The sequence below is a fragment of the Rhipicephalus microplus genome, chromosome X (assembly GCF_043290135.1).
Source record: "Rhipicephalus microplus isolate Deutch F79 chromosome X, USDA_Rmic, whole genome shotgun sequence".
NCBI lineage: Eukaryota > Metazoa > Arthropoda > Arachnida > Ixodida > Ixodidae > Rhipicephalus > Rhipicephalus microplus.
The window spans coordinates 159,919,229-159,946,355 of NC_134710.1; the positions used below are offsets into that span (position 1 = coordinate 159,919,229).

Genomic DNA, 27,127 nt, shown 5'->3' on the forward strand with positions numbered 1-27,127 from the left:
CTTTTTCTGATGAGCACCAGATCGTTCAGTTGTATCTGGGGTATCCGCATATTGTGGCAGCGGCCAAAGTTTCTCTTCATATTTTGTCGGTATCGCTGGTAGGCTTCCAAGTTTTTCATTTTTTGCACAATTGCAGGAGGTCTGCAATGCAAAGTTCTTGATCAGCAGGAAGCACGGGTACCTTTCCAAAAGCTGCAAAATATGAGCTACACCCGATGCTCGCTGTGTGCGACCAATTGTGATGAGCAACATTTGCCTCCAAGCAGCACTTACATCCGCCCTGAAAAAAGACTGTAAAATCTGGAACATTCTGAAATATAGTGTTTTGTTTCGCAGTTATGCATCAACACATACTGCAGGGGTTCTCCCGGGAAGAAAATGCTCTAGACGAGTTATGCCTGTGTAACTCATGACCATATCTATTAGGAAAAAAAAAAGAAAGGAAATTGCAGTGAAAACAGTCATGTGCGAGACGGGGCTCACTGGCAAGAGGTCCGCGGGTTCGAGACCCCGGGTCTAGAGTGCACCCGATGGCGAAAATATGTGACCGGAGAGCGACAGCTCCTTCCGTTATGCGCGTGCACCATGTTCTTTGCGAAATAACCTATTTTTTAACAACCATTCTTGACGTTCATAATATGCATTGATATGTTAATTTTGCCACAACAGGGCCTACAAGAAAGAATTTCTGAATGGATCATTAGCAGTGACAAAAAAAAAAAAGTTGGCATATAGTATGAAGATTTGATGAATGCAATAAATAATTTGGAACAATACTTTTCATGATAATGTTGCCAGAAATGATAAAAACCGCTTACATGCCATTTTTGTCGTTCTTTCTTGTGTGCACGGTTGCATGCAATTTACAAACTTTTCATATTTAGTGGAAACACGAGAAGCGACCGGCAAGGTTCATTTTTTCTTTCACATTTTTTTCTAACCTTGTCGACTTCTGGTGTTTCGTGATGACTGCGACCACTTGCGACTGCAACGACCACTTTGGCTCTGGCCCATCTGTTAGTTAAAAGTGCCTCCATGTCAGACCTTGACAATGTCCAAAATAGCGCCCATACAATGAAAGATTGAACGAAAATGGCTTTAAGATTCGTTGCAAGCACAGCCAGCTAATGTTTTGATATTTGTCGCTTCTACATTTGAACTACCACGTGTTTCTTCACAAGGCACAGTCTACGTGTGGCCTGCAACGTGTGTCCTGCAACTGTTGCCCTGCCGATGACGTGCTGGCTTGTTTCCTTTTGGCAAAATAAATGAGTGGTGAGAAACGTTACAGGTACGATGATTTTTGATGCGCACAATTATAACGACCCTAGAGCGGCGAAAAAAATGTCACAGGGAAAAGAATGCCACAGCGACACGCTTCGTTACATTCCTCCTCCGTGCATTGTAACGACAAAAAGTGAATTCGCTGCCCCTTCGCAGCGCCAGTGAATCATGGTTGAGCGGCAGCGCAAACAACGAAATGTAGAGCCAGTAGTATACTCGAGTACACTACGCCAGCAGTGCCTTCTCTACGTCAAGCCATTCCTTCATTCCTTTTCCTAGACGTCGAGCGAACTTTCGCGCGCGCAGCCATGATTTTCTCAATTTAGCCAGCAGCAAGCCAGAGCAAGCTCACTGGCCAGCAGCTATCCAACCCAAGTACATTGGCATGACCACTGGTGGCGTTAGCGGCGCTGTGAGCAAAGTTATCGGACACTTTGTTGAGCTAGTTGAGCATCTTAACTAGTTGAGCGTCTTAATAACGCAGGGAATGTCACGAGCCTTAGCAAGTACAGTATGCAGTTGACGAAATGGCCTCGACGCCCGAACAAGTTGTCTGCACACCGACTTTTGTTTTTCCAGCCGCTTTCCCAGGTGAGCGACTGGTAGCACCGTAGCGGTACGCGCGGAACGGCTTTTGGGGGCTCCCCCCCCGACCATGGCTCCTTTGTCTGCCCGAATCGGTTGCTGTCCCCCCCTCTGTCATAGCCGCGCAGTTCGTGCCGTTGCCGGCGTAATTGTTGAATGAAATGAGGCGCGCAAATAGTGAGATGTTGGTAGAATGAGCAAACAGTGCCGTTGCCTGAAGCAAGGCAGAGCGTCATGATTGCAAGCCGATGCTAACGTAGCGTGGGCCACCGGTCCGGCGTCCGCGCACGGTGTTGCACTGTGCCGCCTTTGTGATGTTGCGCTAGAAGGCGGGAAGCATATCATAAACACTGCTCATGGCTGATGAACGATGCGCTGCTATATGTGATGCTGAGCAGCGAAATCTATTAGCTGATACGATCTTTTGTTCTGGGCTTTGTTTTGTAACTACGCTGTTAGTGCGGCCTCACAAGGAGCACACCGCAGAGCGTCTCTATTGAAATTCGGTTGACGAATCGGGCTATCGCCAACATCTCGCATAATTGCGCTACGTGAATCATGATGGAGATACGGGGCGCTTCTATTGCAGAAACATACGGCAAATTGCTGATTGCCGAAGCGAGCAGCTGTTACGGTGAGTGCGATCAAATAATTGTTCTACTTGTGCTTAAGTTGAAAGATTGGACATAAGTGGCAGTAACAATAACGGTGAGTCTCTTTACCTGAGTAGAAGTTAGTAGTACATATTAAGTATTGCAGGAAAGTGCAATAAGTTTCTTTGTTTTAGGGGCGAGTTGCCACATATTTGCCCGGATCTTTAGTAGAATTCGCTAAGTATGATTGATGCTCAGAGGTAAAATAATTAGGAAACTGCCTTAAGTCTGTCAATTGTTCACCGCGAAAAGTAGGTTTTACAAAAGAAAGAGAGGGAGGAAATGTAGGTAGCATACTTCTATTGGAGAAAACAAAATATTAGCAATATCGATGTTCTCGCATGATTAAAATAGTGACGGAACTCTTTGGCAGCACTGTCCTTAGTGCAATTGTGCCTGCATTGTGCTTAATACATCTGCATTTAAAACTGACAGCTGCCCGTTTTTTTTTTTTTTTTGTCTTGCATTGTGTGGCCATACACGTACAGATTATTGAGAGTGGTTGTCCTCATTGTTGGTTTGTACGCATGTTCCTTAGATGCATGGTGTCTTTTTCTCGCTTACCTCTTGCATTGTTTAGCTCTAGTTTGAGGTTAACTACATGTTCTGTGTTTGTGCAGAGTAGCAGGCATGACACACATTGTCTGGCATTTTTACCAACTTTAATCTCTATTTTTTTTATTTTACATGTGGAAGTGGCTTAATTGGCTTTTCTCCAGAGAGTGCACCGTTGATAATTGTCACCTGAAAATGTCCATGGAAGCAGGCAGAAGGAATGTTACTCAAATGTGGCCATGATGGTACTTGTGCATCGATTTCTGGGCTGCGCTGACCTCACACACATGCCAGCAGTTGCACTGGTCTACTGTTGCAGTGCAAGCGTGGTGGCATTTCTGTGATCGGTTGTTTAACAGTTGCTATTAGGAGACTTTGGTGAAAACTGGACTGTGAATTGTCAAGGTATTGACTACTAGAGTAACTTCATCATTAAAGTTTGATAAGAACCAATCATCAATTTGCTTGCCAATTACAATAGCCAGGTCAAAAACAACCATTGAATTTTAAAATTCATTAAACACTAGGCTCAAAATGTGACAATCGATGGTAGAGTACGCTCGTAATTTTTCATATTTAATTAAAGCCATATAAGCTAGGGCAAGGAGCGAGCAACATGCACAAGTGCTTTTTCTGTCTGTCACTTGTTCTTTGTTCTAGTTATCATTCTGATCTGTTTAATTCACGATAATCAAATATGACACCAACTGTGTCAGCTTGGTCGATTCCTGTGCTCAAGCAGTTGCCACTGTTGCAATTCATGCCAGTACTTCACTGCATAGAGTTTCTCACTAAAATATGGAAAAAAATCTGGCACAACTATCTATGCGAATTTTTAAGGGGCCTCGTTGGAGGGCTGGGAATGACGCTATATGTGTCTGTGAGGCTTTTGTTGGCTGGTGTTAAGCGAGGCTGCAGTTCAAAAGCGGATATGTCTGTGCAAATAATGCTTCTTTGCAACAAAACTGTTATAAATGGATGTTGTTCACACTAAATATATTCTAAAATAAGAGTCCACTCACCTTGACGGCGGAAGCAAACGGTGAAAGAGAGAAACGGACGACATAAAATGACTGAGGAAACGCCGGCTTTGTCGTCTGCCTGCCAAGTTGAACAACCATTGGTTATTTCTTATGCTTTGTAAAATTGTACATCGACGCAGAAGGTTGCAGTGTTAAATAAAACACATTTCTGTGCAATGACAAAACGTAAATACCTTACAACGTGCTTTTTTAGTAAGAAATCAATCATTTTAACGTGAAGCCAGACGCGTCTTCGAAGTATAAGAATCCGAGTCAAGTTCGAAGCTCACATATCCCGTCATACCCGTGCATCCAGCAGCTCACTATCGCCATATTTCCCTCTAAGGTATGTTTGTGAGAAACTCCATGCTTCACTGCTTGCGTAAATTTTGTGGCAAAAATTAAATTTGGTGGAAAATAAATGCTCCTGTCATCTGATCATATAGAAATACCAACCTTAATGTTTGAAGGTTCAAATTTATTTATAGTTGCGCTATTTTCTTATTTTACGTTGAGAGTGTGAAGGTCTGGTGACATGTAGAGTGGACCAGCTTTTATTCCTTGGCAGATTTTTCAAATAACTAGGAATGCCCATAATTTGCTAAACATGGACAGTTTTTTTTTTCTAGCTGCCTACCAATCTGGAGAATGTAAAATTTTGGGGAAATTTATTAAGTCTAGAGCTCTAGGAAAAAAATGGTTTTGTGCAGGAAAGCTGACCATATTTTCCATTGGAATCGAAGCTGCAATAATGCTAGCACCTTTTATTTAAGTGCAACTTTCTTTCCCTTCATGCTCAAGCAACAGTTCATTATGCCGATGAGACTATGGGATGAACAAAAAGAACTAGCTTTGTGTGTGGAGTTTACACTACACGTGGATCTTGGCCAATATCAGCCATCCTTTGTTTTGTGGCGTATTCGGTTGGCTGCTCTGGTTCGCTGGCTCAGAGTTGCCAGATGGAGAGGCAGCTCGCAATCTGAGCGTGAGAGGCAGGGTACCAGCCGAATACATTGGTGATCTTGGCGCACTTTAAGAGCAGCGTGCCTGTAGTGCCACCGTGCAGCCAGTACTGGAAGCTGGCGGGTAAACCTTACTGCGCCGCGTCAACAAATGGTGCCAAACAGTTCAGTGGGCATCTCTGAAATGTCTGATCTTTGTTATAATCTTTCTGTTTTTCTCTCTGACATGTCTGGATGAATCGAAAGCCTTTTGAGTTGGAGCACATAAATCTGGTGATCGAGCTTGTCTGAGCTGCTATCTTGAAGGCAAATCACGGGGCTGTCTGCGAGCTGCTGTAACCCCAGCATTGACGTTTCCTCCACCTTCACTGGCCGCCTCGTTATTGACATGGTGCATTTATGGCTTCGTAGATGTGAGTTCGCCCCACACAAGCGCAAAAATGCTATTAACAACCCATGTGCATGAAGTATTACTAGTAGTATTACGCGCCCGGCAATAGCGCCTTCCGAAATACACGCTCCTGCTCCTCACCTCATTCTCCTGCCGGCAGCCACATGATTAGCTGGCTTGTGTCGCGTGATCGGTCCTCCCGGTCAGATCGCGCTATGCTCTCACTTTGGAGTCAGAGGCCGACGCACTGAAAGAACCAACCGAAGGTGGTTAGAGCGCTCGAGTTCTACCAACCGAAGGCGCAATCACTTTTCAGAGCGCTCAAAAACGCCCAACCGAATACGCCATTACTATTATGGCAAAGTGCTACCAAACCGTGCAGTGCTTTCATTTTGAAATGCTGATAATGCACTTCATTGGGTGAGTGGAGCTCCATGATCACTGCTGGCCTCCCGTATTGTTTCTGCCAGCGGGCTCTCGACCTCCCTATCACCACGTCCAACCAGAGACTTCTGGCCCTAGGCGTGGTGAATACCTACCGGGAACTTCGAGAAGCCCACCTCGTTAACCAATACACGCACCTTTTACAGACCCATTCCGGTCGCCGCCTCTTGGACCGAATACACATCAAACACGATTACTATATTGAGGAAAGGGTGAGAGTGCCAGAACCTTTGAGACGCGCCCTCCAGGTCCGGCCCCTTCCCCGCAACATGTCTAAAGAAAACCACAGTGGTCGCCGCCGGCGCGCGCGGAAGCGTTGCAGCGACACTTTGGTCAAGAGGAACACGTGTGCTAAGTGGGCGTTGCTGGCCCGCACCATGGGGGGTGGTATACAGCCGCAGTCATACACAACACAAACACTGTAAATGGGCTCACTTTCAAAGCCTACAGCGCAACACACGCGGAGGAGATTGCCATCGCTCTGGTTCTCGCCTATCCTAACGAACAGGCGGATCAGGTTGCCCGCGCACTCTCTTCCCGGGCTATCTCCCTGTCTTTGGAAGCCTACTTCCAATCAGACAATTCGGCTCTTTCATTCAAAGATATTACCAATTACTACAAGGAGGAGCTCCGGTGCTATCCAGACCCTTGTAAGGGACTGCATTGCGCTGACGAGCCCCTCCTCTTAAAACTGTTTACCAATACTCTACTGTGCCCGGCGGTGCTAAAACATTTCAATTCATCCTTTGATGGTACGTGCCAGTTTTGTGGTGAGGTGGCTGACACCTTCCACATCGTCTGGGCGTGCCAGTCTAATCCATCTATCCCCCCCAACCCCACAAGAGAGGACTGGAAGGCGGCCCTGCTTGGCTGTCAAGACCTGAAGGCCCAAGAGGCCCTGGTTCAACGGGCGCGGGCGCCATTGCTTGCCAATGGAGCTCCGGAATAGGGGTTCCACCTAGTGCTGTAAGGGTAGGAGGCCAATAAGGCCCCATCTCAATCACCTCTCTGTAACCATTTAATGGTATTAAATGTTTCACCACCACCACCCTGTAGACAACTGAGCATGGCAGCAGAAAAGCTATGACGCATGATTTCTCATATCAAATGAAAGTGGACTTCCTGGGCAATGCCATGATGGAGTATCCATTTCTGCTCTTCAATCAATACACTTGCTCTAGTGGTTGCAGTAGGTTTCGTGCTCTAACGATGTCTAATGACGATGAAGTATATCCAAATTAACAAATTGAGCAGTAACATTAACAGCTTAATTACCTCATTAACTTACTATGCGAACTTGCAACATTGCAAGACGTTGGCCTCTATTAGACCGATTGAAAGAAATGTGAGCACAGCATACTATGTACATGTCGCCCAGCAGTTCTGCCATTCAACATGTGTTAGGATGGTTGACATATTTCAGTTGGCGAAATTATGTCGTGCTTGATGCGCCAAATATAGGTGCTTCTTTCAGCAAAATAATATACAGAATGCCATTCCCTATGTTGCAAAGAATTGTGGCCACTAGCACCAGTACTTTGCATTTTTCTGAAATAACTTCATGAAAGCGGCATCGTAACCTAGGAGCTCCTACATGCATATGGACCGTGTTGCTGGTGTAAGTTTTCGTGCACAGCATTTTTGTTGCAGACAATATAGGCTTTTAATAAGTGTCCTATGACTGTCAGACTCCTGTTTTTTTGTGCTCAAACTCAACATTGAGGGGGAAGTCTTTGCCGGAGTAAGAAGATAATAAGGTTATTATATACCAAACCTTTTTATTTATTTAGCTGCTGACTTTATAGCATACTTTAAAAAAAAAAATCGTGAAAATTGTATGTAATTAGAAATATCAAACATTGAGTTGCAATGGCAATATTGAATTCACTGTGCTTGATGCACAAGAAACATGACCACTGTGTTACATCAAGCTGGAACCTCTCGGCCATACTTTGGTGCGGAGTCCGCCACGGTGTCGTAGCTGACCCGCAGGTCGTGGGTTCAATCTTGGCCGCGGCAGTCACATTTAGGTGGAGGCGAAGTGGTTGAGGCCCGTGTGCTGTGCCATGTCAGTGCACATTTAAAAACACCAGATGGTAAAAATTTCCGGAGCCCTCCAAAACTCTAATAATCATGTCATGGTTAATATCCCCAGATAATATTATGATTACCTTTGTGTGGAAAGTGGCAAGTCATCTGAGTTGCACCAGCAGGATTGCCTTATCTTTGCATGTGAACTTTGTTGTTCGTCCTCTTTAGGGCTATACACGAAAAACTGCAATATACAATTTTTCTTCCTCTGTACAGCATAAAGCTGCTGCTTCTTGCAGGCAGGTGATATTTTCTGTGCCTGTTTTCGGTGTGGGGGGGGGGGGGAGATAAGCAACACCCATCGCACCCAGAGAATAAGCTGCCCGCTCATGTATTTCAAATGACTTGCTTTTTTTTGATGGATGAAGCTCCACTCTGCTTGGCACCATCAGTTTCGGTATCGCCGTCAAAATTCGGTTATGTTTACTTCATATTACGTGCAACTTTTGTGTTTCCCAAAGATGAGTGTGCCATGAGTTTTGCTGGCTACAACTTTGTAATATAAGCAATTGTTGTAACATCAATAGTTGATATGTCAAATTTTTCTTAATAGGGCCCTGCGACTCAAATTAAGCATGTTATTTCTATTGCTTTTTCTCTGTTTGTGGAATGCACCGATATTGTTGTGCACTTCGCCACGCCAAAACCAAAGCTGATATAAATTTATTTCTATGGATAAACTATACTGTTTTAGGACTAGAGCGACATATGGCAGCTATTTTTGTGATAGGAAGTGGCGCTTCACCACCTGGGAGTGGCGACAGGCTGCGCGTTTTGATTGGTTTGACGGGACAAGTCATACATAGTATTCATATAGTCCCAAATAAGATAGCCAACTATACACAAAAAATTATGAACACACATTTTGTACTTCCTCAGATGCAAAATGTTAACTTTTTTTAAATGTAAAAACGATTGCAAAATGACTAGGAGTGCTGCACAACGGCTATCACAAGATGAGTCATTCTGTTTGCACTGTGAAGGTGCGCGGTGATTGGAAACAGCCTTGGACTTCAATGGGAGAACGAAATGCGAAAGGGAATGTTTCTTTCGTATGCTGGGGTATTGATGCTTGAGGGCCAATAACTTTCGTTACCATGTACCGATATCAATAATTCTTTCTGCATTCATCTCAGTGTTTGACCCTACATGAACTCCAGTGCTGCAGAAATGCAGATTGAAATGCGTTGCACAGCCCCTGTAAGCAGTTGAATACAACTTTTGCTGCAGCAAATTTTGTCTTCTTGAGATGGTGTACAACATTTTCATGAGCCTGACTTTCGTAGGATTTTTGGTGAAAAGTCGGTAGTCTTAAAAAACAAGACTACATTAAAAGGACACTAAAGGCAAACATTAAGTAAGCGTTGAATTTTGAAATTAGGGTCCAGAAGCCCATAAACTTTCGTAATATACACTAGAGGGAACTCTGGCGTTAGTGTCTATGCGAGCTGCAATGCACGGCACTTCAGCGAGCATGGGATTAATGGGTAGTACACAGATTTGTCTAATCTTCGTACTTCTGGCCTGCATCTGGCTCCGTGTGTGTTTATGTGGCTTGGAGCTGTTTTATCACGAAACAAAAATCAACAAATGTTCAGCGGTTGCGCTCCACCACCTTATTTTTTTAGGCTTACCATTTTGAATCTGGTCGCGATGTTCAATGGGGTTTGTTCTGCTCTTCAAAACACAACCGAAGCATAGCAATGAACGAAGCCGCCAGTACGAGGACTAGGCAAATCTGTGTACTACCCATCATTCCCATGGTCGCTGAACGATCGTAGTGTTAGAGGCCCCTCTAGTTAATTATAGGAAACTCTATGCAGAAGCCCCGTAGTGTCGTAGCGCCACTTTTGTGCCAAGGAAATGGTCATTTTGAATTAAAATCACATTTTAGTTGCCAGAACGGTGTTAGTGCACTTCAAATCTGCCGTAGCAGTTCAATGTTGCCTGCCTTTACTGCGCGGCTGCCGGCACTAGTAGCAGCAGAGCAAAAGTAACAGAAGCCACAGCAGTATTAATGGACATGAAAAATACCTCAACGGATCTTGCCGGTGAACCTGACAAGACATTGGCTCTTGACGGTAGTGCAGAGACAACACTTAGCCACTATGAGCATACAAATTCGTTTTGCGGCACCCAGTGGAAAGTCGTGGCAGGTTCTTTGCTGCAGCTCAAGCGGTGTACCCCATTTAGGCATGCAGCGACTTCACATGCACACGGCATTTTGTCAACCTTTCTGTCGCAGTGACAGTCGTGAGCATGTGAAGCGCACCCTGTAGTACTCTATACCGAAACTACAGTCGAGACATGACCGCATGAGCGAAGGCAGTTCAGTGAATACGAAACACTTGAAGCACTTGTGTGCCGTTCCCCGTGGTAATGCCAAGCCGTTATTTTTTCCATGAATCCCACAGAAATGGACGAGCAGCGTTTTATAACATGTTGAAATTCATGGTTCTTTTTTATTGCTATCAGTTTGATTACTAGTGGATAATAGTACTGGAGACCGTTGATGTGATTAGGATCATTTTAAAATATCTCACTTATGGTGCATATTGTCTTCTACATTTGCCTTGATTTCTCAATTAGTAGAGCACTGCTGTTGATAATATTTTAGACATTCTCAAACATTGATGTTTCACTTTGATGTAAATTATTTGCCTTTAGCTTTTATATAATGACCTGCATCCGCTTTGGATGTATAATCTCTAGGTAGCTGATGATGAGGATGCCATGAACAAAAATAATGCGATCCAATGCTTAGAATTAAACTGATATTGTAAACAAAGCAAATAGCAAGAACTTTCCATAGTCATGGTATGCAAAGAAAAAAAATAATTTTTTTTTCGTGTTCATCGAATCAACTGACGAATGCTTCATATTAGTTGAGTTCTAATTTCTAGAAGGTATTTGATTTGCTGTGAATTGAAAAAAAGCTTTATATTGTGTGTTCTTTTCAAATTAAAAGCTACTATTGAAATCAGATCTACACATACGATTTCAGTATTTGTTCATCTCTACAAAGTGATGTCTATTTTTCAGCATACTTTCAAAAGGACTCTTAATTCACAAGTGTCACTTTCGTAGACACCCTATGTGCACAACTAATTTTCTGCAGATTAATGCAATACAGAGTGTGGCATAAATAAGAGTGCTGTATAATGGCTTTTTACAGCTGAAGCACAAAAAGGTACACTTGTCCAATGAGTCTATTCATAAGACAAGATAGAAAAGATATCCCTGGAGATGTATTTCTTCATTAAGACTCGCAAGGTTTGAACACCTTTTCGAGTGATTATTATTGAAAAAGCCACATGGCAAAAGTCAATTGCCTTATAGATGCAAAGTCACTTAAAGTTGCTTTGTGCCAATGGCTCCTTTTTTGGTAAAAATTTTTTCGGAGATTATCAAATACTTCTATGAGCACCCCAGCCTTCCTAACAAAGGAGTGTCAACATAAAATACTTATATTACTCAATTACTTGTGAAGCTCTTTTTAGTGCCACAGAAGAAGGGATTCTTGAATTGGATGCAGCGGCATTTTAGAACGAGTGTGGCATTGCTGTTTCCAATTTTCTTGATGTGCTAAAACTATACCTTATGTCTACATATGCTGACTGGAATGGTAGTGTCTTCCCGAAAAAAAAAAAGGGGGGGGGGGTGTGTGTCTATTGGTTCTTGTATAGCTCCAATGCTTAGCGACCTGTTTTTTGGCACACATGGATAGGAAGGTTCAGGAACGTTTGCAAGAGGCAAATATCAGCAAATGCTTCTGTTTTGTTCATTTTATTTTATTTATCTGTGATCATACATCTTGTGAATCTTCCCTCCAAGTGGCTTTGACACTTCAAAGATTGCTTAACGCCACTCACTCTGATGCACGAGATCCCTGAGAATCGATCCGTGAGGTTCTTGGACCCGAGGTTCTCGTTTCCAAGTAGCCACATATGTTGGCACTATGAGCGTCGTGCTAAAACAACCTTTGTTGCCTTTCGCCTCGGCACATAGCAAGCTTGTGAAGCGTCGTATTGTTCGTGTTTGCACAATGTCCTTACAAAGTCATGCCACCATTCAATGCAAAAAGTTTTAGAGGGCACATAGCCTGTTTGAGGGCAGCTGGGTATCCTAGCCACTTGCTGGTATCCCTATCAGAAAAACTGCGACAAGACTCAAAAGTCAGTGCCACGTAATGCCATGTGCACTGATTCTCAGGCAGCCGTGAATAAGAAGGTAACTGTGAACCCATACTTGCATGGAATTTCACACAATTTAAAGATTGGTCAGAGGGTCGGGGGTCTCAGTGCTGTTTTCTGCACTGAATACGTTTTTGCAGTTATGTGCAAGAATTAGTCGTGCAAGAAAGCCTCCTAACAAGTGTAAATAAAATCACTAAAACTAATTTGTTCAGTGTGTGAAGAGGCCCCGCCACGGTGGTCTAGTGGCTAAGGTACTCGGCTGCTGACTCACAGGTTGTGGAATCAAATTCCGGCTGTGGTGGCTGCTTTTTCAATGAAGGTGAAAATACTGTAGGCCCATGTGCTCGGATTTGGGTGCATGTTGAAGAACCCCAGGTGGTCGAAATTTCCGGAGCCCTCCACTCCCAGTCTCATAATTATATGGTAGATTTAGATAGTTAAGCCCCATATATCATTCAGTCGTCAATGTGTGAAGAGTGCAGTATATATGTCAGACAGTCAGGCAGACGCTTCAATGTGCGATTACTTGAACAGAACAAGAAAGCTCTGATGTTTTCCTGGCGACTCATTGCGCAGAATGCAAATGCATTCCGGTGTTTGATAAAGCAATTGTGTTGGCTACTCAGTCTAACGATAGTGTAAGGCTCATCGAGGCGGCGTGGATAGCAAATTGAAGCTGCATCAGCAAGCCATTCATTGCACTCACAAAAAAAAAAAAGAGATTACTTGAATTTACTGGCACGTGGTTTTTCTATGTCGAATTCGCTACTGTTAAACATAGTTTTATTTTGTGCATTGGCTGAAGTGATTGTGATGTCATGTGACAAGTAAATATTCTTGGTGCTTAGCAATAAAATTTTAGTTCGAAGTTAGCACTTGTCCTCTTTGCTCCCTTTGTCCGTTGCATACTTTTTGTGCTTCAGCTGTACAAACATGAAAGACCAACTAGCCCACTCCCACACCTTGCTTTGTATAATAGCACCTGTATATGGCTTTTTGCTAAGGTGCCGTCGATCCTTACTTTTGCTGCTAGCTATTTTAAATTGGTTGAGGATGTGGCTGATGAGCAATGCCCAGGGGTCGAAGTGCTGCGCCATTATGAACCAATCCGAGCTGCTGCGCCAGGCTGCGTATAAACTGCAATTTCCGCAATCATTGTCGATTGGAAGTGTAAGCCGCCAAATGTAGCCGGTTATTATCGTCAACCAAGCAACAATGAGCGTTGGCTACATACTGGACAGGATGTGGCCGCATCCATATCCAGTGTAGTTCGCGTTGTAGTTTGGTTTGCTACTGCTCGGCTTATCACAGTTGTCGCTGTGGTTTCCCTGCCATAATGGTGGCACCAACATGAGTAACTGTCTATTATCTAGTAATACAGTGAAACATTGATAATTTGTACCAGCCGGAAATGCGGCATGATCATGCACTAATCGGCAGTGCGTGCTTACAAACACAAATGTATATCTCCAGAAACAGATAAAGTACCACATCAGATGTTGCTGAAAGTACCCAGCAGAAAGTATTCGTTCTGCAAAGTGTGATATAGAAACTAAGCTTGCACTCTCAGAACGACAGTTTTATAGCGAGCAGTGCTAGTACCACATCAGATGTTGCTGAAAGTACCCAGCAGAAAGTCTTCGTTCTGCAAAGTGTGATATAGAAACTAAGCTTGCACTCTCAGAATGACAGTTTTATAGCGAGCAGTGCTGATGCCAAGGAGCATTTCGAAGCTATCATAGGGTGCGGTTCTTCTGGGATACGCAGTGACTAAAATAGCGATAGAGTGGACACTATCGGCTTTCCGTGATACTAAGCGACAACTGACAGTTTCATTGAATTGAGGAGCGGTTGTGTGGACTCGGATAATCTCCTGGCTGGTTGCATGCAGCGCGGCGCCTACTCTGTCCACGCTGCCAGATGGCTCGTGCTACCATGCGCATAGATTTGCTGAGTGATTTGCTCGTCCCCCTTCGCTCCAGACCGAGCACACATGAGCAGAGTAGTGTGTCTAAGTGTCGGGATAACAAACTTCTGCCAAGCGAAGCGTGCCGTGATTATTTATACTCCGTTTCACACATTACCTTCAACAGCAATTGAAACGCTGCTGTGGCTAGCGAAACTCTTTGCAGTAGATGCGTTGACGTAAAAAAATGGTTAGCTGTTTTTATCACCCGGAATATATTTTTCTTTTCGTTTCAATCCGAGTAATAAATGAGCATGTTTTGTATCACAGACACACACCCACGCACATTTGTGGATGGTAAGTCATAGCTCATTAGTACAGAATGTTTAGTGAGCACCATATGAATTTTTTTTTTTCAGAAATAACTTTGATTGACGATGATGTTTGACCCTAGAAAGCTGCTCTCAAAATGGTCTCGTTGCTCCAAGACACACCTTTTGGTGCTTTGAACTTGCTCCAAAACTTTTTTACTGTGCCAAAGCTGCTCCAAAACAGCATTATTCCTGCTCCCTGAGCTGCTCCAAAACACTGAAGTCCACTTCCACCCCTGAATGCCAGAAACATGGCCCTGAACTAAACCTAGTGCAAAACAGTGACTGTGTGAAATGTAAGGGCAGATCAATGAGCAGTTCAGCTGGAAGTGTTGCTTCATCTGGTGCTGCGAATTTGTGTGGTTGTGTCTAACACTCGATCAATTCTTTTATTTACTCCTGTGTTAAATTAATATATATATATAGACCCGATAAAAATTTATTCTTGGCAGAAAACAACCTAATGAGTTACTTTGTGACACAATATGAACTTTTGTCGGATGACATTTAAATTATGAAATATAAAATTATTTGAATTAATGCTAACATCAATTGGAATTTTGTCTTAGGTTTTCACATATTATGCAGTACTAGGGCTATAATTGTTAGCAGCTTGTTGATGTTTACAGTGAAAGTCATTATGGAGCCACTGTTTAGATGAGGTGCACTCAAGCAGGGATGAGAAGTAAAAGGCAATTCACTTGTGTGTTCATTCGAAATTGTGAGCACCACATGTTGGGGAGATGTGGGCACCAAAGCTGCAAAGCCTTTCTTCCTTTCTATATCTGGTAAGATAACTTTAAGAGCCAGTAGTAGCAGGCTTTTGATACTAATAAGGGTAAGTTTTCTTTCATATTTGAAGCCTCCCTCTGATGCCTAATTGGCAACAAACTTCATTGATCTGGGGATCAGGCGACATCTTTGCCCAACGTTTGCTGCAGTTGTGGTGTAGTGGTTGTGTTGATTCTATCAGTGCCATGACAGTTGCATTTTGATAGAGGTTTAATGCTAGAGGTGTATGTGCTGTGTGATGTCACTGCTTGTTAAAAAAAACTCTAGATGGTTGAAATTATCTGTTGCCCTTCATTACATCATCTCTCGTAGTCCAAGTCTCTTTGGGACATTAAACACCTCGTGAACCAAACGACCATTGTCACTTAATATGGGCAGAGTCTTCAAGTCCACAATGTTGTGGTCCCTAACTATCCGTGAACATGGCTGTGAGACATGTTTGTTCACACACTCAGCATGATACACAGACTTAATACCTAACGTAATGGTTGAGACAGCGACTGCTGCTAAGGCTCAATTGGTAGAGCATCAGACGTGTTATTGAAAGTTTTGAGTTCGATCTCTTCTTGTGGCAAGTTGGTTTTTCATCTACTTTTAATTTCTTTCTATTGATGCCATAATTACTACATTAAAACATACAAGTAATGCCCCCTATATATTGCTTTACTTCATTGTCTGTTAGTTTCATTAGGTTTTTTCCTTTAGAAGTTTCTGACCATCACTTAAAGCAGTGGTTCCCAGCCATGCATGGTCTGGGAATGCCTTGCAAACCAGTGGAAGTAATGAGGGACTCCTTGCGGCAAAGGAGGGGGGGGGGGGTAGTGTGTCATAATGTAACATGACATGCAGTGTGAAATGAGTGCCCTTTATTTTTCTCTGGCAAAGAGTGGTCCAACTGAAGTGCCACACCAATTTGATCTTAAGTGCTTGTCTATAATTTCTGGGGTCTGCAGCCGTGTTCAGCCTGTTTCTAGCTACAACGGTGCTCTCCAAATATGCAAGCCTACAAAAAGTATGCCCACATGCATATGTCGTAGAAAACTGCAACAAAAGCTTCATAGCAATCTCATGAAGAAGGGGAAGCATAAGTCAGCAATGCTGTAGTGCAGAAACGTTTTACGGTTAAGCATATAAAAAAAAAATTGGAAGTGGCTGTTGTGATGAGACATAGTGTGCCGCCAAAAAAACTTATCTAGTTAGCTGTTGTTTTCGAGGATTGGTTTCGCAGAGCCACAAAAATGACATTGTGGACTTCAAGACCCCCGCGTGAGAACCACTGGCTGGAAAATTATCAATGAGATCTAACCGACAATCATGTGAAGAAAAGTATAGTAGACTCTTGGTAGTAGACTCTTGGTAAACGGAGATCTGTTAAAACGAAACTGCTGCTTAATCAGAACAACTTCCTCTGGCCAAATTGGTTTCATGCTTGTGTTCTTCACCTCTGGTCATATTTCGGTAAATCGAACTCCTGTTAAATGGAACATACTTTCCCGGTCTCTTCAGGTTCTGTTTATTGAGAGTCTACTGTAATTGTAATATAAATTGGAAGAAAGAAAAGTGGATGAAAAGATAACTTGCCGTGAGCAGGGACCGAAGCTTCGACCTTCGAATAATGTGTCCGATTCTGTGCCAACTGAGCTACTACGGCAGCTATCTCATCTACTTTATGGGGTATATATGAGCATTAGACGTGGGAGTGTCAGTCAGCGCCGCCTGTAGCCATGACGGCAAGTGTGGAACACTCTTTTTCTGCCTGCTTTGGTGTCACGTAGCATGTGAACTTATTATGATCTGGCAGCTGCCCAATAATCCCTCGTATGCTACCTGACGACAATAAGTCTGCCAAAACGAGACCCTCACTATAAATGAAGGAAATAAGTGTACACTTAAGGGCTTGTTTTCTTTGTTAGACAAAATATTAATGAGATCTAACAGACAATCATGCCAAAGAAAGTATAGGGGATGTTATTAGAAGTAATTGTAATGTAAATTTGAAGAAAGAAACTTAGAGGAAGAGATAACTTGCCGGTGGGCAGGAACCGAACCTGCGACCTTAGAATAACGCGCACTATGCTCTACCAACTAAGCTGTCAGGTCGGCTATTCTCCTATTCACTCTATTTGGTATATTGGGTATATGTTTCCGCTCAGGGTAAGTTATCTTTTCATCCACTTTTCTTTCTGGTGGCATCGTTATCGATTCTCAGTCTTGTTTTAGAGAAGGTACATGAGTGTTTAGCGCCTTCTTGATAAAAAAATAATGCTTGTAAAATAACTGTGTTTTCGGGATTGACTACTGCAACTACATTCACTACAAAGTGTGAGATTTTCCTCTCACTGTAAGAAAATGATTCGAGAAAAATCAGTTGTAGGTCCCTTTATGTGACTGTCCCTGCTTGTAGCGTTTGATAACCAAATGTCTGAGATTGATAACCAAATGTCTGAGTTTGGTTGCTTAGTTGGTGTAATAAATGTGCAGAACCCTTTAAAACTATTATTGTTCAGTTCACTGTTCAGACTTGTTTGCGAAATTAGATTAGAGCAGGGGACAGAATCTGTGCAGGGGTTCTTCTGCCACTGGATGTTGATGGGGGCTATGCAGGATTTGACCCTCGGCAGCACCTGGCCAACTTTCACGCCACTGCACCCACAGCAGCCAGCAGTGTGCCCCAACCAGTGGTGCAGAACACTGAGGAGGCTGCCCACCAAGGTCTCAAGGCGGTCAAGTCACAGCCACGTAGCTCCTTGACAACGCTAAAGATTCCGCAGGTGCCAGCAAGCGACTTTGGTCGCAGCCTGGGCTCGGCTCCTGTCGCCTTCCCGGGCATTGAGCCACACAAACCAGCACCTGCACCTGCCCAGAAGGTGGAAGCCCCAGTGGCTTCTGAGAGCCCCAAAGGGGACAAGCTTTGGCCCTGCCCGTCTTGCAAGGTGCCTTTCAAGGCAGCCTCAGAGCTGCAGCAGCACTTGGGTCAGCACACACGCTCAGAGCGAGCTGTTGGGGCAGTGCCCTGTGAAGTGTGTGGGAAGTTGTTTGCTTCAGCTGAGCGAGTCCGAGCTCACGTACGGGCAGCTCATGGTGAGAAGGCCTGCGCTTGCGACATCTGTGGCAGCGGCTTCAGCTACAGGTGCAAGTTGCTGGATCACATGCGGACGCACACGGGTGACAAGCCGTTCCGGTGCGAGGTGTGTGGGAAAAGCTTCTCGCAGAAGAACCACCTGACTCGCCATGCCATGATCCACACGGGCGAGCGGCCGTTCCCGTGTGACTTCTGTGGACGGGGCTTCTACCGCAAGGACAAGCTGGCCCGGCACCGGCGTGTGCACACAGGTGAGCGTCCCCACGTTTGCCTAGTGTGCGGCAAGAGCTACGGCCGCCGGGAGAAGCTGGCGCGCCATCTGCGAGCTCATGCGGGCGAGCGGCCCTTCGGCTGCTCCCAGTGCGGCCGCCGGTTCCTCGAGCCCCGGGACTTGAGCCGACACAAATGCGCCGCCCCCCCTTGTTCCAGTGGGCAGCACCAGCAGCAGCAGCAGCAGCCAGCTGAGAGCCTCCTGCTCCTCGCCGGGGGTGGGCCCCTCGCGGGGCTCTACCAGCGGCTCCAGCAGCAAGGGCCCCCCAGCACCACCGCCAATGCCCCCCCAGCTGGGCAACCCCAACCAGACAACCCCTTTCGGCCCAGGCAGCTTCAAACCTGACTGGCAGCCACCTGCCAGTCTGGCCAGTCCCCGTCACTGACTGTGAGAGTGCCAGCCGCATCTGCTGCGGCTTGGAGATTATTTTCCCGTACTAGCCGGACTTGCGTGTATTTGAGCTCTGAAGGGTGTCATTGTGTGGCTGCACTTTGTAGGTGCATTTGCACGATGCCCCACAGGGCAGGGAAACGGCTTATCACTAGCTGACCTGTTGCAGCCATTGCAATTCTGTGTGTGTTTTGCTCAAGTTTTGTTTCTTAGAAGAGATCAGCGTGTATGCATAAGTAGAAAATGAACAGTTGTGTGAAGTCAGATTCACAACAGATTCTCACTTTAAGAATCGGTGATAAACTTGTGGAAATGTATGCAGAATCGAATGCCCAGGTTATTATTTTTTTTGCTTTTATTCTTCTAGCCTAGTGCTATCATGCCTTTGTAAAAATCACTTTGTAGGCACTAGAGTTACTGTATATGCTACCTTTAGGTAGCAGAGCTGCGCCACTGTTTTTGCTCCGCCTGCAGGAGTGCAGCGCCCCTATTCGTCGAGCGCCATCAAGTGGTCATGGCGTCTCATTTGTACTTCAGAGAAGCCACGCAGACGACGCCAATGCTTTGCAGTTTTCGGGCAGCCCAAACATGGTTGACATCGAATGTTGCTCTTATTCTCGCCGCGGTTTTTCGATACTGCAGCCATGTTGCCTGTTGGTCGCGAGAAGTGTGGTAGCAAGTGCATTCTCTGTTCAATCGTACTACATACAGCCCTTGTGAGGGACGCGAGGCATCGCTTGTTGCTTCAAAAAGATTATTGTTTAGTGGAAAATAAATGATTGGCTTCTTTTTGCCTATCCACGGCACTGCAAAACTTGCTCTATTTGTATAGTCAATATTGCCGCGACAGGTTGGCCACATTCAAGTAGCCCGCGGCAATCATCGTGGCAAGACCACAAGCAAGACCCGGCTGGCATGCGCCACGTGTTCGTGCGCTCCGTCAACGAGGAAGAGGAAGATAGTTGGATCTGTGCCACTCGGCTACTCAGACTTGACGACCATAGTCTTTAGAATCGTGGGCAGAAGTTCGCCCTAATAAATACGCTTGTTTTTTAACCTGTCTGCCTCAGCATCGCTACATTTCTGGTGGAGTTGCTGGGTTATGAATCGAAGCCCCGCGAGCTCAAGACAGCGTAGCCCCCACGACCAGCGTATCAACCCCGTGGAAGTGACTCCTGTACACCAGAGGGCAAGTCGCCGTCTTCGAGGTGACTCACCTGAGTTCGGTCCTCTTCACTTCACACCAAGGGGAATTCAAACGATGGATGCCACCACTATGACTACCCAGGTAACACCGGCACAAGTGTTCATTAGCCAACCGCACCAGCCGCCAGTATTCCACGGCGACTCGTACGAAGATGTTGAAGATTAGTTGTACCTGTTCGAGAGAGTGGTGAGCTTGAATGGATGGGACGAAAGAGAGAAACTCCGTCGCGTATACTTCGCCCTGGAAGACTTCGCAAAGACATGGTTTGAGAACCATGAAACCTCGTTGTCTACCTGGGAGGTATTTCGACGACAAGCGGTGGCTACGTTCGCGAACATAGACCGGAAAGAAAAGGCGGAGGCTGCTCTTCAATCCAGGAACCAGCTCACGAACGAGAGTGCTGCTATGTACATTAGGACATGGTCCGTCTGTTCAAGCGTGCGGATTACAACATGGCTGAGGATAAGAAGGTGCGCCATCTAATGCGCGGAGTGAAGCAAGCTGTTCGCCGTTCTCGTCCACAACCCCCCAAGCACAGTTGCTGAGTTTCACTCTGAAGCGACAGCCATCGAAAAAACACTGAAACAGCGGGCTCGGCAGTACAACCGGAATCTTAACTGCGCATCTGCACAGGTATTCTCCGGAGGCGTGCGAAACAACGTTGAAGCCCTGCGAGAGCTTATTAGATCAGTTATTAGAGAAGAACTGAGCAGACTGCAAATGCCCCAGACTCCAACTTCACTATCCTTTACGGACGTTGTTCGTGACGAACTGAGGCAGGTGATACGAGAGCCAGAGCGTGAGCTGCAGCCGGTTCGACCTATCCGAACATACTCTGAGGTTGTCAGACAACCTACGGTACACAGCAATGCAGCAGTTGCGATGGCGACGACTCCTCTCCCACCTGCGGCACGCAGCGCACCTCGTCCACGGGAACCAACAGCTACCTATCTGCCCCCAGGAGCACGTAGCACACATCACTACGTGGAGTGTAGGCCCAGGAGAAGTGACGTCTGGCGTGATCACGAACGCAGGCCTCTGTGTTTTCATTGTGGGGAAGCGGGTCATCTGTACAGATTCTGTACTTACTGACAGGCTGGATTAAGAGGCTTCCCGTCGTATGCACCGTGCCCCCGAAACGGCGAACGACCAGCGGAGATCGAGGAGTACTTGTCCACGCGCCAGAACTCGTCAACTCTACGCCAACACCGGTCACCATCGCCTATGCGCTACCGGTCATCCAACCCACGCAGACCTTCAAGGCAGCCTGGTCATCGCTCCCGTAAAACTGAAGCAAGCGACCTGTGGAGGTGAGGCCGCTGATAACGTCAGTTACGAAGATCCTCCAATATGGTTTGAGGGTGATGACGGTGTATTTCCGGTAGATGGGTGCAGCAACAAAAACGTTACTTCAGATTTGCGGTTGAGAATGGAAGGATGGGAGCTGAATGCCTTAGTCGACACCGGTGCTGATTATTCAGTGATAAGTCACAATATGGTGAAAAAGCTTAACAAAGTTGTGACACAGTGGAGTGGATCGCAGATACGCATGGCAGGCGGTCACATTATTACGCCCCTTGGCAGATGCACTGCAAGACTTGAAATACGGGGCTTTATTTACGTGGCCGATTTCATTGTGCTGCCAGAATGTTCAAGGGAACTCATTATAGGAATGGATTTTTTGCGAGCTAATGGCACCGTAATTAACCTGCGTAGGTCCAGCGTGTCGTTTTCGACTGAACGAGCTATACCTGTGGAGGAATCTGAGGAACGACGCCTAACTGCTCTACGCGTTGTTCACGATGACATAACTGTGCCGCCACGCTGCAGTATAATGGTGCTCGTAGAAAATGACGCATTGTACAACCGCGAAGGCATAGCGGATACAAATGTAGGGCTGTTTTTAAACAAAGGTGTCTGCGTAGCTAGGGGTCTTATTCACTTGACGAAAGGCCGGGCAGATGTCCTACTCACAAATTTCTCCAATGAACTTCAACACATCGCTCAAGGCACGGCTATTGCCTATTTACACGACTTCTGTATGGCGACTGAACTATTCAGCTTAACGACATCAACCGCTCGACCAGTGGCCTGCAACATCGACACATCCGTGACCGTCAATCAGAGCCTTCCGGACAGTCAAAAGAAACAGATTTACGCCTTGGTCAAAGAATTCTGATTGCTTTTCAAGTGCCTCGAAGGTCCAGCGCACGTCAATCACGAAACACAGAATTATAATGCAAGACGACACGAGGCCTATATGCCAGCATCCATATCGGGTGTCACAGAAAGAACAGGAAATTATCAAGAACCAAGTGGAGGAGATGCTTTCGGATGATGTCATCCAGCCTTCGAATAGTCCATGGCCGCCCCCCGTAGTGCTCGTAAGAAGAAAGACAACACACTTAGATTCTGTGTCGACTACAGAAAACTGAACAGTGTAACTAAACGAGATGTCTACCCCTTGCCACGTATCGACGATACACTAGATCGGTCGCGATCCGCAAAGTTTTTCTCCTCTTTAGATCTGAAAAGCGGATATTGGCAAATAGAGGTTGACGAGCGGGACCGTGAAAAAACGGCATTCGTTACACCAGATGGCCTCTACGAATTTAAAGCGCTTCCATTCGGCCTCTGTTCCGCACCAGCAACGTTCCAGCGAATGATGGACACTGTCCTTGCCGGATTTTAATGGCAGTCATGCCTAGTGTATTTGGATGACGTGGTGGTATTCTCTGCAACGTTTGACAAACATCTAGAGCGACTACGCATAGTATTGGAAGCCATCCGGTCAGCAAAATTGACAATCAAACCCGAAAAATGCCACTTTGGCTTCGAAGAGCTGCGATTCCTTGGACATGTCATTAGTTCTGATGGTGTTCGTCCTGATCCCGAAAAGACAACCGCTGTTCAGAGGTTCCCTACACCCAGAGACAAAAAGTCAGTGCGTCGATTTTTTTGGTTTATGTGCCTACTATAGGCGATTTGTTGAAAATTTCTCAAAGATTGCGGATCCTCTTACAAAACTGACAAAAGACGACATGCCTTTCACATGGGAAAGCGAACAACAGAAAGCTTTTGACGAATTAAGAAAACGACTACAGTGTTCACCAATACTTGCCCATTTTGATGAGACAGCCGACACTGAAGTCCATACCGATGCCAGCAATGTCGGCCTCGGTGTTAGCCTATGCCAGCCGCAAACTATCAAAAGCTGAGGCTAACTACTCTGCAACTGAAAAAAAGTGCCTCGCAGTCATCTGGCAATAAACAAGTTTCGACCCTACCTTTATGGTAGACCGTTCAGAGCTGTGACTACCATGCTCTATGCTGGCTGGCAAATCTCAAGGACCCGTCAGGTCGACTAGCAAGATGGAGCCTCAGGCTGCAGGAGTATGACATTACGGTCGTGTACAAATCTGGAAGGAAACACAGTGATGCCGACTGCCTGTCACGCTCTCCCGTCGATCCAAGTGTACCTGAAGAGGAAGACTTCCCGTTTCTAGGCGTTGTCGACGCATCCGAAATAGCTCAACTACAACGAGATGACCAGGATTAGCTTCCAAGTCCCTCGCATATTCTCCAGAGGGCTCTCCGCATTCTGCCTTCGAGGAAGTGTCCTTTACAGGAGGAACTTCGAACCTAGTGGTGAAACGTTTTTACTAGCCGTGCCCACAGCCATGCGAGAGGAAATTCTGCACGCATGCCACGACGAACCAACATCTGGACACCTGGGTGTGAGCCGAACATTCGCCAGGATTCGCCTGAAATACTATTGGCCTAAGTTGCTCGCATCAGTGCAGCGCTACGTGAAAACTTGTCGTCAATGTCAACGGCGCAAAACTCCACCCGTAAAATCAGCCGGCCTTCTCCAGCCAATAGATCCTCCAGATGCCCCATTCCAACAAGTCGGCATGGACTTCCTAGGACCTTTCCCGACATCGTGTGCAGGCAAGAAAGGGATAGTCGTAGCCACAAACTATCTGACCCGTTATGCTGAGACTGACTCTCTGTACAGTGCGACAGTACAGTAGCTGCCGAAGTCGCCAAGTTCTTTGTGAACAACATAGTGCTCGGACATGGTGCGCCCATCGTCGTTATTACGGATCGGGGCACCGCATTTACTGCAGATTTAATGCAATGCCTGATGCGCATGACAAATACCGATCACAGAAGAACAACGGCGTATCATCTTCAGTCAAATGGCTTAACCGAACGCCTCAACTGAACTCTGACCGACATGCTATCAATGTATGTCGATGTTGAACATAAACAGTGGGATGAAATATTACCCTACGTAACATTCGCATATAATACAGCCGTTCAAGAAACAACCTACGTTGCCCCTTTCGAACTAGTATTCGGCCGAAGAGTGACGTCACACCCCGCTGGATGCCATGTTACCACTACAGGACGAAAGCAGCTATCCACCTGACATAGATGACTTCTTGCAAAGAGCCGAAGAAGCACGGCAAATGGCAAGATACCGACTACGCCACCAACAGCATGTCGATTCTAGTCGGTACAACAAGCGACGCAGTGACGCACTTTATCATGCCGGTGACAAAGTGTGGATATGGATACCAGTGCGCCGCCGCGGACTCTCTGAAAAGCTTCTTTGCCGATACTTCGGCCCTTATGAAGTAGTCAACCGTATCAGCAACGTCACTTATAAAGTCAGAATCGCTGGACACGTGAGTTCAAGACGCCGCAATCCCATGGAAGTGGTACACGTAGTCCGCATGAAGCCCTATCATGACAGATCGTCGAAAAACGAGTGAGAGTGCGCATGTATCTTTTCACTGTCACAAGCATCAGGACGATGCGCCTGAGGAGGGGGATAATGCTGCGACAGGTTGGCCGCATTCAAGTAGCCCGCGGCAATCATCGTGGCATGAGCACAAGCAAGACCCGGCTGGCATGCACCACGTGTTCGTGCGCTCCGGCAACGAGGAAGAGGAAGATAGTTGGATCTGTGCCACTCGGCTACTCGGACTTGATGACCACAGTCTTTAGAATCGTGGGCACAAGTTCGCCCTAATAAATACGCTTGTTTTTTAACCTGTCTGCCTCAGCATCGCTACAATATGTTATACATGCAGAGTTGGTCAGTGAGTGTCGGCTGCATACGTCCAAATTGTTCTGGTGAGTAAAACGCTAAAAATAAAGGGAAAATAAGTTAAATTAGAATTATTCGAATCAGCTAGGTGTTCCAGCTAGCGCGTGAATTAAATGCAGCTTTCAAACTTTAAAAGGGCCCTGCAACACTTTTTGAGCATGGTCAGAAAATGCTGCCGGTAGTATCGGTAGTAGGAGCTCCCGATAACACAGGAGCCAAATATTATAGCGCAACATGCGGCCTGGAAGTCACAATAAATTACCAAAGTGAGCTAAGAATTGCTTTCTCTTCTCTCGACAAATCGCGGAATAAGCCCAAAAAACACCCGTAGTAAGCCCATCTATCAGTCATTGGCTGATTTGAACATGGCGCGCTCGATCGTTAGAGATCGTCGCGGGAGGCCGCTACTTGTCCACGCGTGTGTCAGTTGTTTGACCAGAGTTGTGATCTCATAACAGCTTTCGCTGTAATATATATCTTGCTAGTTTAACGAGACGATGGATGTTGTTTCAGTATTACATACCAAGAACGTAAGCATAAAATTAAGGCTTCTAGGTGTGGTTGAAGCAACATAGTTTGGGTCACACCTTCATAAAAAGTATAAAGAAAGGGAAAAAAAATAAAGCAACCCTATTACTCTGAAGCGTGAGCGTTGCTCCTACGCGGGTGGTAAGTGGCTTTACTGCAAGACATTTGAACTCAAGATGGCGTACCTTGGCGCAACTCAGCTACTTAAAGGTAGCATGAACAGTAACTGTAGTAGGCGCATGTCCTCTTGTGTGTAGTCCTGATGCTCAATTTTTGTTTTGTTCTGTATGTGCAGTGTTCATCTCCTGGTTCAGAGTCAGTACTCCAGGTAACTGTATGTATGGGTCATTAAGGACAAACATACTCATGTAGAAGATGCATAAATTTTGATTTCCAGCCTTTTCAGGATGGAGCGTTTGTGTGTTTGTAAAATCTTATAAGTGATCATGCGCTCTGTCAGTCAGTTCTGCAAGTAACTGTTTGTATGGATCATTAAGTGCAAACATACTCATATGTAGAAGATGCACAAATTTTGATTTTCAGCCTTTTCAGGATGGAGCGTTTGTTTGCATTTGTGTCTCTGTAAAAACTTATAAATGATCACCATGCAGGAATGTAGTCACTAGCCCTGTAAGGAGCATTGTCATCTACTTAACTCACTCAACTTTTTCTGTACAGGATGGCTGTGCTAGTTTTCATCGATTCCAGCTTTCATAAAAGCACGGGAGACATGGAGGACTGTACAAGATTGAAAGAAGGCTGTGGAACATATCTTATTTCTCCATAGTGGTCCTGCATTGTTAACAAGTAGACAAATTCATACTTTGTTTTCAATATTGTCATGGTGTGGCATGAAAATGTCATCCTTTTTTGTTTCCTCTCATGCCACCGTAAAACATTAAAGGTGTCTAATCTCTGAGACTATGTCTCATTGCCCCTCAGCAGCATAGCGGTGTGGATTGTGCACCTGGCTGAAACTGGTGAAAGCAATTGGGCTTGGGGAGGGGGATATGTGCAGTAAGGCTGCTAACAGGCATCTAAAAATCTTGGTTAATAACAAGTGGACACTCTGCAGCTCTAGCTTGCGCAGTGTAAAGAAAGCAAGAGTGTCTACTCTTTAATTCACTGTTGTTATCATGTGTTACAAGTAGAAACAGCTTTATGATGACCGTATTGTTTCTTTACATTTCTGGTATAGTAAAAGCTCATTAATTTGGATGTCACAGGACCACCAAAAATTGTCCAAATTATCTTCATGCCAAATTATTGAAAGTATCA

The 27,127-nt window shown here is 45.4% G+C and overlaps 1 protein-coding gene across 3 annotated transcripts; it reads left to right on the forward strand.

The window, feature by feature from the left end:
• The first annotated feature begins 1,664 nt into the window (after positions 1–1,664).
• On the forward strand, positions 1,665–26,768 carry LOC119177077 (uncharacterized). 3 transcript variants are annotated; one of them, XM_037428458.2, is made up of 5 exons: positions 1,666–1,875; positions 2,459–2,503; positions 17,857–18,585; positions 18,764–18,992; positions 26,528–26,768. In XM_037428458.2, the coding sequence occupies exons 1-4, from the start codon at positions 1,812–1,814 to the stop codon at positions 18,988–18,990; spliced, it is 1,065 nt and encodes a 354-aa protein (XP_037284355.2). In that variant the 5' UTR covers positions 1,666–1,811; the 3' UTR covers positions 18,991–18,992; positions 26,528–26,768. The 3 variants fall into 3 exon arrangements, with proteins under 3 accessions (XP_075734195.1, XP_037284355.2, XP_075734194.1); XM_075878079.1 differs by having other exon boundaries at positions 17,857–18,992; XM_075878080.1 differs by lacking the exon at positions 2,459–2,503 and having other exon boundaries at positions 1,665–1,875; positions 17,857–18,992.
• Positions 26,769–27,127: the final 359 nt, after the last annotated feature.